Source organism: Pristiophorus japonicus, chromosome 2, assembly GCF_044704955.1.
Source record: "Pristiophorus japonicus isolate sPriJap1 chromosome 2, sPriJap1.hap1, whole genome shotgun sequence".
Lineage (NCBI taxonomy): Eukaryota > Metazoa > Chordata > Chondrichthyes > Pristiophoridae > Pristiophorus > Pristiophorus japonicus.
Genome location: NC_091978.1, coordinates 2,536,076 through 2,550,695, shown reverse-complemented (window position 1 = coordinate 2,550,695; position 14,620 = coordinate 2,536,076). Strand labels below are relative to the sequence as shown.

Sequence of the window (14,620 nt, the reverse complement as noted above, 5' to 3'; positions counted from 1 at the left end):
GATATGATCAGTGTGTTCTATATGGTGTAGTCAGTGTGTTCTATAGGGTGTGCTCTATGGGACGTGGGTCAGTGTGTTCTATGGGGCACGGTCGGTGTGTTCTATAGGGTGTGGCGTGTTCTATAGGGTGTGGGTCAGTGTGTTCTATAGGGTACGGTCAGTGTGTTCTATAGGGTGTGGTCAGTGTGTTCTATAGGGTATGGGTCAGTGTGTTATATAGGCTGTGGGTTGGTGTGTTCTATAGGGTGTGCTCAGTGTGTTCTATAGGATACGATAAGTGGGTTCTATAGGGTACGGTCAGTGTGTTCTACAGCGCATGGGGCAGTGTGTTCTATAGGGTACGGCAAGTGTGTTCTATAGGGTGCGGGTCAGTATGTTCTACAGGGTGTGGTCAGTATGTTCTATAGGATGCGGTCAGTGTGTTCTATAGGGTGCGGTCGGTGTGTTCTATAGGGTGCGGTCAATGCGTTCTATAGGGTGCCGGTCAGTGTGTGCTATAGGGTGTGGGTCAGTGTGTTATATAGGGTGTGGGTCAGTGTGTTCTATAGGGTGTAGTCAGTGTGCTCTATAGGGTGTCATCAATGTGTTCTATAGGGTGTCATCAGTGTGTTCTATCGCGTGTGGTCAGTGTGTTATATAGAATGTTGGTCAATGTGTTCTATAGGGTGCTGGTCAGGGTGTTCTATAGGGTATGGTCAGTGTGTTCTATACGGTGTGGGTCAGTGTGTTCTGTAGGGTGTGGGTCAGTGTGTTACATAGTGTGTGGGTCAGTGTGTGGGTCAGTGTGTTCTATAAGGTGTGATCAGTGTGTTCTATAGGGTATGGGTCAGTGTGTTCTATAGGCTGTGGGTTGGTGTGTTCTATAGAGCGTGGTCAGTGTGTTCTATAGGATACGATAAATGGGCTCTATAGGTACGGTCATTGTGTTCCATAGGGTATGGGTCAGTGTATTCTATAGGGTACAGTCAGTGTGTTCTATAGCATGTGGGGCAGTGTGTTCTATAGTGTATGGTCAGTGTGTTCTATAGGACGTGGTCAGTGTGTTCTATAATGGGTGGGTCAGTGTGTTCTATAGTGTGTGTGTCAGTGTGTTCTATAGGGTGTGGGTCAGTGTGTTCTATAGGGTACAGTCAGTGTGTTCTATACGGTGTGGGGCAGTGTGTTCTATCGGGTGTTGATCATGTGTTCTATAGGCACGGTCAGTGTGTTCTATAGGGTGTGGGGCAGTGTGTTCTATAGGGTACGGTCAGTGTGTTCTATAGGGTACTGTCAGTGTGTTCTATGGTGTGTGGGTCAGTGTGTTCTATAGGGTGTGGGTCAGTGTGTTCTATAGGGTACGGTCAGTGTGTTCTATATGGTGTGGGGCAGTGTGTTCTATAGGGTGTTGATCATGTGTTCTATAGGGTACAGTCAGTATGTTCTATAGGGTGTGGGTCAGTGTGTTCTATAGGGTGTGGGTCAGTGTGTTTCATAGGGTGTGGCTCGTGTGTTCTATAGGATATGGTCAGTGTGTTCTATTGGGTGTGGGTCAGTGTGTTATGTAGGGTACGGTCAGTGTGTTCTATAGGATATGGTCAGTGTGTTCTATAGGGTGTTGTCAGTGTGTTCTATAGGTTGTGGCTGGTGTGTTGTATAGGGTGCGGTCAGTGTGTTCTACAGGGTGCGGTCAGTGTGCGCTATAGGGTACGGTCAGTGTGCACTATAGGGTATGGTCAGTGTGTTCTATAGGGTGTGGTCAGTGTGTTCTATAGAATGTGTGTCAGTGTGTTCTATAGGGTGTGGTCAGTGCGTTCTATATGGTGTGGATCAGTGTGTTCTATAGGATGTGGTCAGTCTGTTCTATAGGGTGTGGCCAGTTTGTTCTATAGGGTGTGGTCAGTGTGTTCTTTAGGGCATGGGTTAGTGTGTTCTATAGGTATGTGCAGTGTGTTCTATAGGGTGTGGGTCAATGTGTTCTATAGGGTGTGGTCAATGTGTTCTATATGATATGATCAGTGTGTTCTATAGGGTGTGGTCAGTGTGTTCTATAGGGTGTGCTCTATGGGGCGTGGGTCAGTGTGGTCTATGGGGCACGGTCGGTGTGTTCTATAGGGTGTGGGTCAGTGTGTTCTATAGGGTACAGTCGGTGTGTTCTATAGGGTGTGGTCAGTGTGTTCTATAGGGTCTGGGTCAGTGTGTTATATAGGCTGTGGGTTGGTGTGTTCTATAGGGTGTGCTCAGTATGTTCTATAGGATATGATAAGTGGGTTCTATAGGGTACTGTCAGTGTGTTCTATAGGGTGTGGGTCAGTGTGTTCTATAGGGTACGGTCAGTGTGTTCTACAGCGTGTGGGGCAGTGTGTTCTATAGGGTACGGCCAATGTGTTCTATAGGGTGTGGGTCAGTGCGTTCTATAGGGGGTGGTCAGTGTGTTCTATAGTGGGTGGGTCAGTGTGTTCTATAGGGTGTGGGTCAGTGTGTTCTATAGCGTACAGTCAGTGTGTTCTATAGTGTGTGGGTCAGTGTGTTCTATGGGGTGTGGGTCCGTGTGTCCTATAGGGTACGGTCAGTGTGTTCTATAGGGTGTGGGGCAGTGTGTTATATAGGGTGTGGTCAGTGTGTTCTATAGGGTGTGCTCTATGGGACGTGGGTCAGTGTGTTCTATGGGGCACGGTCGGTGTGTTCTATAGGGTGTGGTGTGTTCTATCGGGTGTGGGTCAGTGTGTTCTATAGGGTGTGGGTCAGTGTGTTCGATAGGGTACGGTCGGTGTGTTCTATAGAGTGTGGTCAGTGTGTTCTATAGGGTATGGGTCAGTGTGTTATATAGGCTGTGGGTTGGTGTGTTCTATAGGGTGTGCTCAGTGTGTTCTATAGGATACGATAAGGGTGTTCTATAGGGTACGGTCAGTGTGTTCTATAGGGTGTGGGTCAGTGTGTTCTATAGGGTACGGTCAGTGTGTTCTACAGCGTGTGGGGCAGTGTGTTCTATAGAGTACGGCCAGTGTGTTCGATAGGGTGTGGGTCAGTGTGTTCTATAGGGGGTGGTCAGTGTGTTCTATAGTGGGTGGGTCAGTGTGGTCTATAGGGTGTGGGTCAGTGTGTTCTATAGCGTACAGTCAGTGTGTTCTATAGTGTGTGGGTCAGTGTGTTCGATGTGGTGTGGGTCAGTGTGTCCTATAGGGTACGGTCAGTGTGTTCTATAGGGTGTGGGGCAGTGTGTTCTATAGGGTGTGGTCAATGTGTTCGATATGATATGATCAGTGTGTTCTATAGGGTGTGGTCAGTGTGTTCTATAGGGTGTGCTCTATGGGGTGTGGGTCAGTGTGTTCTATGCGGCACGGTCGGTGTGTTCTATAGGGTGTGGTGTGTTCTATAGGGTGTGGGTCAGTGTGTCCTATAGGGTACGGTCAGTGTGTTCTATAGGGTGTGGGGCAGTGTGTTCTATAGGGTGTGGTCAATTTGTTCGATATGATATGATCAGTGTGTTCTATAGGGTGTGGTCAGTGTGTTCTATAGGGTGTGCTCTATGGGGTGTGGGTCAGTGTGTTCTATGCGGCACGGTCGGTGTGTTCTATAGGGTGTGGGTCAGTGTGTTCTATAGGTACGGCCGGTGTGTTCTATAGGGTGTGGTCAGTGTGTTCTATAGGGTATGGGTCAGTGTGTTTATATAGGCTGTGGGTTGGTGTGTTCTATAGGGTGTGCTCAGTGTGTTCTATAGGATATGATAAGTGGGTTCTATAGGGTACGGTCAGTGTGTTCTATAGGGTGTGGGTCAGTGTGTTCTATAGGGTACGGTCAGTGTGTTCTACAGCGTGTGGGGCAGTGTGTTATATAGGGTACGCCAGTGTGTTCGATAGGGTGTGGGTCAGTGTGTTCTATAGGGGGTGGTCAGTGTGTTCTATAGTGAGTGGGTCAGTGTGTTATATAGGGTGTGGGTCAGTGTGTTCTATAGCATACAGTCATTGTGTTCTATAGTGTGTGGGTCAGTGTGTTCTATGGGGTGTGGGTCAGTGTGTCCTATAGGGTATGGCCAGTGTGTTCTATAGGGTGTGGGGCAGTGTGTTCTATAGGGTGTTGATCATGTATTCTATAGGTGCGGTCAGTGTGTTCTATAGGGTGCGGGTCAATGTGTTCTATAGGGTCTGGGTCAGTGTGTTTCATACGGTGTGGCTCATGTGTTCTATAGGATACGGGCAGTGTGTTCTATTGGGCGTGGGTCAGTGTGTTCTATTGGGTACGGTCAGTGTGATCTATAGGGTGTGGGTCAGTGTGTTATATAGGGTACGGTCAGTGTGTTCTATAGGGTATGGTCAGTGTGTTCTATAGGGTGTCATCAGTGTGCACTATAGGGTACGGTCAGTGTTCTCTATAGGGTATGGTCAGTGTGTTCTATAGGGTGTGGGCCAGTGTGTTCTGTCGTGTGTGGGTCAGTGGGTTCTATAGGGTGCAGCCAGTGTGTTCTATATGGCGTGGTCAGTGTGTTCTATAGGGCGCGGTCAGTGTGTTCTATAGGGTGTTGGTCAGTGTGTTCTATAGGGTATAGTCAGTGTGTTCTATAGTGTGTTATCGGTGTGTTCTATAGGGTGTCATCAGTGTGTTCTATCGCGTGTGATCTGTGTGTTATATAGAATGTTGGTCAATGTATTCTATAGGGTGGTCAGGGTGTTCTATAGCGTACAATCAGTGTGTTCTATCGGGGGTGGTCATTGTGTTCGATAGTGTGTCGGTCAGTCTGTTCTATAGGGTGTGTGTCAGTGTGTTCTATAGGGTACGGTCAGTGTGTTCTATCGTGTGTAGGTCAGTGTGTTCTATAGGGTGTGGGTGAGTGTGTACTATAGGGTACGGTCGGTGTGTTCTATAGGGTGTGGGGCAGTGTGTTCTATAGGGTGTTTTCAGTGTGTTCTATAGGGTATGGGTCAGTGTGTTCTATAGGGTGTGGGTCAGTGTGTTCTATATGGTGCAGTCAGTGTGTTCTATATGGTGCAGTCAGTGTGTTCTATAGGGTGTGGTCCATGTGTTCTATGGGGTGCGGGTCAGTGTGTTCTGTAGGGTGTGGGTCAGTGTGTTCTATAGGGTGTGGGTCAGCGTGTTCAATAGGGTACGGTCAGTGTGTTCTATAGGCTATGGTCAGTGTGTTCTGTCGGGCGTGGGTCAGTGTGTTCTATAGGGTGTGGGTCAGTGTGTTCTATAGGGTGCGGTCAGTGTGTTCTATAGGGTGCGGTCAGTGTGTTCTGTAGGGTGTGGGTCAGTGTGTTTTATAGGGTGTGGGTCAGCGTGTTCAATAGGGTATGGTCAGTGTGTTCTATAGGCTATGGTCAGTGTGTTCTATACGGTGTGGGTCAGTGTGTTCTGTCGTGTGTGGGTCAGTGGGTTCTATAGGGTGCGGCCAGTGTGTTCTATATGGTGTGGTCAGTGTGTTCTATAGGGTGTGGTCAGGGTGTTCTATAGGGCACGATCAGTGTGTTCTATAGGGTGTCATCAGTGTGTTCTATCGCGTGTGGTCTGTGTGTTATATAGAATGTTGGTCAATGTGTTCTATAGGGTGCTGGTCAGGGTGTTCTATAGGGCACGATCAGTGTGTTCTATAGGGTATGGTCAGTGTGTTCTATAGGGTGTGGGTCAGTGTGTTCTATCGGGGGTGGTCATTGTGTTCAATAGTGTGTGGGTCAGTCTGTTCTATAGGGTGTGTGTCAGTGTGTTCTATAGGGTACGGTCAGTGTGTTCTATCGTGTGTGGGTCAGTGTGTTCTATAGGGTGTGGGTGAGTGTGTTCTATAGGGTCTGGTCAGTGTGTTCTATAGGGTGTGGGGCAGTGTGTTCTATAGTGTGTTGGTCATGTGTTCTATAGGGTACGGTCAGTATGGTTCTATAGGGTGCAGTCAGTGTGCTCTATAGGGTGTGTGCCAGTGTGTTCTATAGGGTGTTTCATTGTGTTCTATAGGATGTGGGTCAGTGTGTTCTATAGGGTGTGGGTCAGTGTGTTCTATATGGTGCGGTCAGTGTGTTCTATATGGTGTGGTCAGTGTGTTCTATCGGGTGTGGTCAGTGTGTTCTATAGGGTCCGGTTCAGTGTGTTCTGTAGGGTGTGGGTCAGTGTGTTCTATAGGGTGTGGGTCAGCGTGTTCAATAGGGTATGGTCAGTGTGTTCTATAGGCTATGGTCATTGTGTTCTATAGGGTGTGGGTCAGTGTGTTCTGTCGGCAGTGGGTCAGTGTGTTCTATAGGGTGTGGGTCAGTGTGTTCTATAGGGTGCGGCTGGTGTGTTCTATATGGTGTGGTCAGTGTGTTCTATAGGGTGCAGTCAGTGTGTCCCATAGGGTGTGGGCCAGTGTGTTCATTAGGGTGTGGGTCGGCGCGTTCTATAGGGTGTGGTCAGCGTGTTCTTTAGGGCACGGCCAGTGTGTTCTATAGGGTGTGGGTCAGTGTGTTCTATAGTGTGTTATCAGTGTGTTCTATAGGGTGTCGTCAGTGTGTTCTATTGCGTGTGGTCTGTGTGTTATATAGAATGTTGGTCAATGTGTTCTATAGGGTGCTGGTCAGGGTGTTCTATAGGGTACGGTCATTGTGTTCTATAGTGTGTGGGTCAGTATGTTCTATAGGGGGTGGTCATTGTGTTCTATAGTGTGTGGGTCAGTGTGTTCTATATGGTGTGTGTCAGTGAGTTCTATAGAGTACGGTCAGTGTGTTCTGTAGGGTGTGGATCAGTGTGTTCTATAGTGCGTGGGTGAGTGTGTTATATAGGGTACGGTCAGTGTGTTCTATAGGGTGTGGGTCGGTATGTTCTACAGGGTGTGGTCAGTATGTTCTATAGGGTGCAGTCAGTGTGTTCTATAGGGCGCGGTCAGTGTGTTATATAGGGTGCGGTCAATGCATTCTATAGGGTGCGGGTCAGTGTGTTCTATCGGGTGTGGTCAATGCGTTCTATAGGGTGTGGTCAATGCGTTATATAGGGTGTGGGTCAGTGTGTTCTGTCGGGTGTGGGTCAGTGTGTTCTGTCGGGTGTGGGTCAGTGTGTTCTATAGGGTGCGGGTCAGTGTGTTCTATAGGGTGCGGTCAGTGTGTTCTATAGGGTGTGGGTCAGTGTGTTCTATAGGGTATGGTCAATGCGTTATATAGGGTGTGGGCCAGTGTGTTCATTAGGGTGTGGGTCGGTGCGTTCTATAGGGTGTGGTCAGCGTGTTCTTTAGGGCATGGCCAGTGTGTTCTATAGGGTGTGGGTCAGTGTGTTCTATAGTGTGTTATCAGTGTGTTCTATAGGGTGTCATCAGTGTGTTCTATCGCGTGTGGTCTGTGTGTTATATAGAATGTTGGTCAATGTGTTCTATAGGGTGCTGGTCAGGGTGTTCTATAAGGTACGGTCATTGTGTTCTATAGTGTGTGGGTCAGTATGTTCTATAGGGGGTGGTCATTGTGTTCTATAGTGTGTGGGTCAGTGTGTTCTATATGGTGTGTGTCAGTGAGTTCTATAGAGTACGGTCAGTGTGTTCTGTAGGGTGTGGATCAGTGTGTTCTATAGTGCGTGGGTGAGTGTGTTATATAGGGTACGGTCAGTGTGTTCTATAGGGTGTGGGTCGGTATGTTCTACAGGGTGTGGTCAGTATGTTCTATAGGGTGCAGTCAGTGTGTTCTATAGGGCGCGGTTAGTGTGTTATATAGGGTGCGGTCAATGCATTCTATAGGGTGCGGGTCAGTGTGTTCTATAGGGTGTGGTCAATGTGTTCTATAGGGTGTGGTCAATGCGTTATATAGGGTGTGGGTCAGTGTGTTCTGTCGGGTGTGGGTCAGTGTGTTCTGTCGGGTGTGGGTCAGTGTGTTCTATAGGGTGCGGTCAGTGTGTTCTATAGGGTGTGGGTCAGTGTGTTCTATAGGGTGTGGGTCAGTGTGTTCTATAGGGTGTCATCAGCGTGTTCTATTGTGTGTGGTCAGTGTGTTCTATAGGGTGTGGTCAATGCGTTCTATAGGGTGTGGTCAATGCGTTATATAGGGTGTGGGTCAGTGTGTTCTGTCGGGTGTGGGTCAGTGTGTTCTATAGGGTGTGGGTCAGCATATTCAATAGGGTACGGTCAGTGTGTTCTATAGGGTGTGGGTCAGTGTGTTCTATAGGGTGTAGTCAGTGTGCTCTATAGGTTGTCATCAGTGTGTTCTATAGGGTGTCATCAGCGTGTTCTATTGTGTGTGGTCAGTGTGTTATATAGAATGTTGGTCAATGTGTTCTATAGGATGCTGGTCAGGGTGTTCTATAGGGTGCGGTCAGTGTGTTCTATAGGGTGTGGGTCAGTGTGTTCTATAGGGTGCGGGTCAGTGTGTTCTATAGGGTGTCATCAGCGTGTTCTATTGTGTGTGGTCAGTGTGTTCTATAGGGTGTGGTCAATGCGTTCTATAGGGTGTGGTCAATGCGTTATATAGGGTGTGGGTCAGTGTGTTCTGTCGGGTGTGGGTCAGTGTGTTCTATAGGGTGTGGGTCAGCATGTTCAATAGGGTACGGTCAGTGTGTTCTATAGGGTGTGGGTCAGTGTGTTCTATAGGGTGTAGTCAGTGTGCTCTATAGGTTGTCATCAGTGTGTTCTATAGGGTGTCATCAGCGTGTTCTATTGTGTGTGGTCAGTGTGTTATATAGAATGTTGGTCAATGTGTTCTATAGGATGCTGGTCAGGGTGTTCTATAGGGTACGATCAGTGTGTTCTATAGGGTGTGGGTCAGTATGTTCTATAGGGGGTGGTCACTGTGTTCTATAGTGTGTGGGTCAGTGTGTTCTATAGGGTGTGTGTCAGTGAGTTCTATAGAGTACGGTCAGTGTGTTCTGTAGGGTGTGGATCAGTGTGTTCTATAGGGCGTGGGTGAGTGTGTTCTATAGGGTATGGTCAGTGTGTTCTATAGGGTGTGGATCAGTGTGTTCTACAGGGCGTGGTCAGTATGTTCTATAGGGTGTGGTCAATGTGTTCTATAGGGCGCGGTCAGTGTGTTCTATAGGGTGTGGTCAATGCATTCTATAGGGTGCGGGTCAGTGTGTTCTATGGGGTGCGGTCAATGCGTTCTATAGGGTGCGGTCAATGCGTTCTATAGGGTGTGGGTCAGTGTGTTCTGTTGGGTGTGGGTCAGTGTGTTCTATAGGGTGTGGGTCAGTGTGTTCTATAGGGTGCGGTCAGTGTGTTCTATATGGTGCGGTCAGTGTATTCTATAGGTGCGGTCAGTGTGTTCTATAGGGTGTGGGTCAGTGTGTTCTGTAGGGTATGGGTCAGTGTGTTCTATAGGGTGTGGGTCAGTGTGTTCTATAGGGTGTGGGTCAGCGTGTTCAATAGGGTACGGTCAGTGTGTTCTATAGGGTGTGGGTCAGTGTGTTCTATTGGGTGTAGTCAGTGTGCTCTATAGGTTGTCATCAGTGTGTTCTATAGGGTGTCATCAGCGTGTTCTATTGTGTGTGGTCAGTGTGTTATATAGAATGTTGGCCAATGTGTTCTATAGGGTGCGGTCAGTGTGTTCTATAGGGTGCGGTCAGTGTGTTCTATAGGGTATGATCAGTGTGTTCTATAGGGTATGGTCAGTGTGTTCTATAGGGGGTGGTCAGTGTGTTATATAGTGTGTGGGTCGGTGTGTTCTATAGGGTGTGGTCAGTGTGTTCTATAGGGTATGGGTCAGTGTGTTCTATAGGCTGTGGGCTGGTGTGTTCTATTGAGTGTGGTCAGTGTGTTCTATAGGGTGTGGGTCAGTGTGTTCTATAGAGTACGGTCAGTGTGTTCTATACGGTGTAGGGCAGTGTGTTCTATAGGGTGTTGATCATGTGTTCTATAGGTACGGTCAGTGTGTTCTATAGGGTGTGGGCCAGTGTGTTCTATAGGGTGTGGGTCAGTGTGTTTCATAGTGTGTGGCTCGTGTGTTCTATAGGATATGGTCAGTGTGTTCTATTGGGTGTGGGTCAATGTGTTATATAGGGTACGGTCAGTGTGTTCTATAGGATATGGTCAGTGTGTTCTATAGGGTGTTGTCAGTGTGTTCTATAGGTTGTGGCTGGTGTGTTGTATAGGGTGCGGTCAGTGTGTTCTACAGGGTGCGGTCAGTGTGCGCTATAGGGTACGGTCAGTGTGCGCTATAGGGTATGGTCAGTGTGTTCTATAGGGTGTGGTCAGTGTGTTCTATAGCATGTGTGTCAGTGTGTTCTATAGGGTGTGGTCAGTGTGTTCTATATGGTGTGGATCAGTGTGTTCTATAGGATGTGGTCAGTCTGTTCTATAGGGTGTGGCCAGTCTGTTATATAGGGTGTGGTCAGTGTGCTCTTTAGGGTGTGGGTTAGTGTGTTCTATAGGTACAGGCAGTGTGTTCTTTAGGGTGTGGTTCAGTGTGTTCTATAGGTATGGGCAGTGCGTTCTATAGGTACAGGCAGTGTGTTCTATAGGGTGTGGGTCAGTGTGTTCTATATGGTGTGGTCAATGTGTTCTATATGATATGATCAGTGTGTTCTATAGGGTGTTGTCAGTGTGTTCTATAGGGTGTGCTCTATGGAGCGTGGGTCAGTGTGTTCTATGGGGCATGGTCGGTGTGGTCAGTGTGTTATACAGGGTATGGGTCAGTGTGTTCTATAGGCTGGGGGTTGGTGTGTTCTATAGGGTGTGCTCAGTGTATTCTATAGGATACGATAAGTGGGTTCTATAGGGTATGGTCAGTGTGTTCTATACGGTGTGGGTAAGTGTGTTCTATAGGGTACGGTCAGTGTGTTCTACAGCGCGTGGGGCAGTGTGTTCTATAGGGTACGGCCAGTGTGTTCTATAGGGTGCGGGTCAGTATGTTCTACAGGGCGTGGTCAGTATGTTCTATAGGATGCGGTCAGTGCGTTCTATAGGGTGCGGTCGGTGTGTTCTATAGGGTGCGGTCAATGCGTTCTATAGGGTGCGGGTCAGTGTGTGCTATAGGGTGCAGGTCAGTGTGTTATATAGGGTGTGGGTCAGTGTGTTCTATCGGGTGTGGGTCAGTGTGTTTCATAGGGTGTGGCTCATGTGTTCTATAGGATACGGGCAGTGTGTTCTATTGGGCGTGGGTCAGTGTGTTCTATAGGGTACGGACAGTGTGATCTATAGGGTGTGGGTCAGTGTGTTATATAGGGTACGGTCAGTGTGTTCAATAGGGTATGGTCAGTGTGTTCTATAGGGTGTTGTCATTGTGTTCTATAGGGTGTGGCTGGTGTGTTGTATAGGGTGTGGTCAGTGTGTTCTATAGGGTGTCATCAGTGTGCGCTATAGGGTACGGTCAGTGTTCTCTATAGGGTATGGTCAGTGTGTTCTATAGGGTGTGGGTCAGTGTGTTCTGTAAGGTGTGGGTCAGCGTGTTCTATAGGCTGTGGGTCAGTGTGTTCTATAGGTGTGGGTCAGTGTGTGCTATAGGGTGTGGTCAGTGTGTTCTATAGGGTGTGAGCCATGTGTTCTATAGGGTATGATCAGTGTGTTCTATAGGGTGTGGTCCGTGTTCTATATGGTGTGGTCCATGTGTTCTATAGGGCGTGGGTCAGTGTGTTCTATAGGGTGTGATCAGTGTGTTCTATAGGGTGTGGGTCAGTGTGTTCTATTGGGTATGGGTCATGTGTTCTATGGGGTGTGGTCGGTGTGTTCTATCAGATGTGGGTCAATGTGTTCTATAGGGTGTGGTCAGTGTGTTCTGAGGGCGTGGGTCAGTGTGTTCTATCGGGTGTAGTTAGTTTGTTCTATAGGGCGTGGGTCAGTGTGTTCTATAGGGTGTGATCAGTGTGTTCTATAGGGTGTGGGTCAGTGTGTTCTATTGCGTATGGGTCATGTGTTCTATAGGGTGTGGTCGGTGTGTTCTATAGGGTGTGGTCAGTGTGTTCTGAGGGTGTGGGTTGGTGTGTTCTACAGGGTGTAGTTAGTGTGTTCTATAGGACATGGCCAGTGTGTTCTATAGGGTTTGGGTCAATGCGTTCTAAAGGGTGTGGTCAGTGTGTTCTATAGGGTACGGTCAGTGTGCTCTATAGGGTGTGTGCCAGTGTGTTCTATAAGGTGTTGTCAGTGTGTTCTATAGGGTGTGGGTCAGTGTGTTCTATAGAGTGTGGGTCAGTGTGTTCTATAGGTTGTGGGTCAGTGTGTTCTGTAGGGTGTGGGTCAGTGTGTTCTATAGGGTGTGGGTCAGCGTGTTCAATAGGGTACGGTCAGTGTGTTCTATAGGCTATGGTCAGTGTGTTCTATAGGGTGTGGGTCAGTGTGTTCTATAGGGTGTGGGTCAGTGTGTTCTATATGGTGTGGCCAGTGTGTTCTATATTGTGCGGTCAGTGTGTTCTATAGGGTGCGGTCAGTGTGTTCTATAGGGTGCGGGTCAGTGTGTTCTATGGGGTGCGGGTCAATGTGTTCCATAGGGTGTGGGTCAGTGTGTTCTATAGGGTGTGGGTCAGTGTGTTCTATCGCGTGTGGTCGGTGTGTTATATAGAATGTTGGTCAATGTGTTCTATAGGGTGCTGGTCAGGGTGTTCTATAGGGTACGATCAGTGTGTTCTATAGGCTATGGTCAGTGTATTCTATAGGGTGTGGGTCAGTGTGTTCTATAGGGGGTGGTCATTGTGTTCTATAGCATGTGGGTCAGTGTGTTCTATAGGGTGTGTGTCAGTGTGTTCTATAGGGTACGGTCAGTGTGTTCTATCGTGTGTGGGTCAGTGTGTTCTATTGGTTGTGGGTCAGTGTGTTCTGTAGGGTGTGGGTCAGTGTGTTCTATAGGGTGTGGGTCAGCGTGTTCAATAGGGTATGGTCTGTGTGTTCTATAGGCTATGGTCATTGTGTTCTATAGGGTATGGGTCAGTGTGTTCTATAGGGTGTGGTCAGCGTGTTCTATAGGGTGTGGTCAGCGTGTTCTTTAGGGCACGGCCAGTGTGTTCTATATGGTGTGGGTCAGTGTGTTCTATAGGGTGTAGTCAGTGTGCTCTATAGGGTGTCATCAGTGTGTTCTATAGGGTGTCATCAGTGTGTTCTATCGCGTGTGGTCAGTGTGTTATATAGAATGTTGGTCAATGTGTTCTATAGGTTGCTGGTCAGGGCGTTCTATAAGGTACGATCAGTGTGTTCTATAGGGTACGGTCAGTGTTTTCTATAGGGTGTGGGTCAGTGTGTTCTATAGGGGGTGGTCTTTGTGTTCTATAGTGTGTGGGTCAGTGTGTTCTATAGGGTGTGTGTCAGTGTGTTCTATAGGGTACGGTCAGTATGTTCTATCGTGTGTGGGTCAGTGTGTTCTATAGGGTGTGGGGCAGTGTGTTCTATAGGGTGTTGATCATGTGTTCTATAGGGTACGGTCAGTATGTTCTATAGGGTACGGTCAGTGTGCTCTATAGGGCGTGTGCCAGTGTGTTCTATAGGGTGTTGTCAGTGTGTTCTATAGGGTGTGGGTCAGTGTGTTCTATAGGGTGTGGGTCAGTGTGTTCTGTCGGGTGTGGGTCAGTGTGTTCTATAGGGTGTGGGTTAGCGTGTTCAATAGGGTATGGTCAGTGTGTTCTATAGGCTATGGTCAGTGTGTTCTATAGGGTGTGGGTCAGTGTGTTCTGTCGGGTGTGGGTCAGTGGGTTCTATAGGATGCGGCCAGTGTGTTCTATATGGTGCGGTCAGTGTGTTCTATAGGGTGCGGTCAGTGTGTTCTATAGGGTGCGGTCAGTGTGTCCTTTCGGGTGTGGGTCAGTGTGTTCTATAGGGTGTAGTCAGTGTGTTCTATAGGGTGTCATCAGTGTGTTGTATCGGGTGTGGTAAGTGTGCTCTGTAGGTTGTGGTCAGTGTGTTCTATAGGGTGTGGTCAGTGTGCGTTATAGGGTATGGTCAGTGTGCTCTATAGGGTGTGGTCAATGTGTTCTATAGGGTGTGGGTCAGTGTTTTCTATAGAGTACGGTCGGTGCGTTCTATAGGGTGTGGCTCTGTGTCTTCTATAGGGTGTGGTCAGTGTGTTCTTTAGGGTGCGGTCAGTGTGTTCTATAGGGTGTGGGTCGGTATGTTCTATAGGGTATGGTCCAATGTGTTCTATAGGGTGTGGGTCAGTGTGTTCTATAGGGTGTGCTCAGTGTGTTCTATATGGTGTGGGTCAGAGTGTTCTACAGGGTCCACCTGGAATTTGATCTTGTTTCCCTTTCCAGTTTCAGAGCCAGCGCCGTGATCTGGGAAAAACCAAGGAGAGGTTGTTGGAAATGGCAAACTATGTGGATAAGGTAGGAAGGAGTGCCGCTCAGTGCCGCTTAGTGTCCAGTGCCGCTTAGTGTCCAGTGCCGCTCAGTGTCCAGTGCCGCTCAGTGTCCAGTGCCGCTCAGTGTCCAGTGCCGCTCAGTGTCCAGTGCAGCCTGTGTCCAGTGCTTTCAGCGCCAGTACTGCCAGGGTCCAGTGCTGTCAGTGTCAGTACTGCCAGGGTCCAGTGCTGTCAGTGTCAGTACTGCCAGAGTCCAGTGCTGTCAGTGTCAGTACTGCCTGTGTCCAGTGCTGCCTGTGTCCAGTACTGTCAGTGTCCAGTGCTGCCAGGGTCCGGTACTGCCAAGGTCCAGTGCTGCCTGTGCCCAGTACTGTCAGTGTCAGTACTGCCTGTATCCAGTGCTGCCTGTGTCCAGTACTGCCAGGGTCCAGTGCTGCCAGGGTCCAGTACTGCCAGGGTCCAGTACTGCCAGGGTCCAGTGCTACCTGTGTCCA

General features: G+C 48.5%; 1 protein-coding gene across 4 annotated transcripts in view; it reads left to right on the top strand.

Annotated features, from left to right (window-relative positions):
• adam19a (ADAM metallopeptidase domain 19a) overlaps window positions 1-14,620 on the top strand; it is a 249,840-nt gene that overhangs the window by 139,064 nt on the left and 96,156 nt on the right. For all 4 annotated transcript variants that reach the window (XM_070866484.1, XM_070866489.1, XM_070866478.1 and 1 more), the window contains exon 8: window positions 14,080-14,151. In XM_070866484.1, the coding sequence (XP_070722585.1) occupies window positions 14,080-14,151 (72 nt within the window). The remainder of the gene's footprint in view (window positions 1-14,079; window positions 14,152-14,620) is intronic.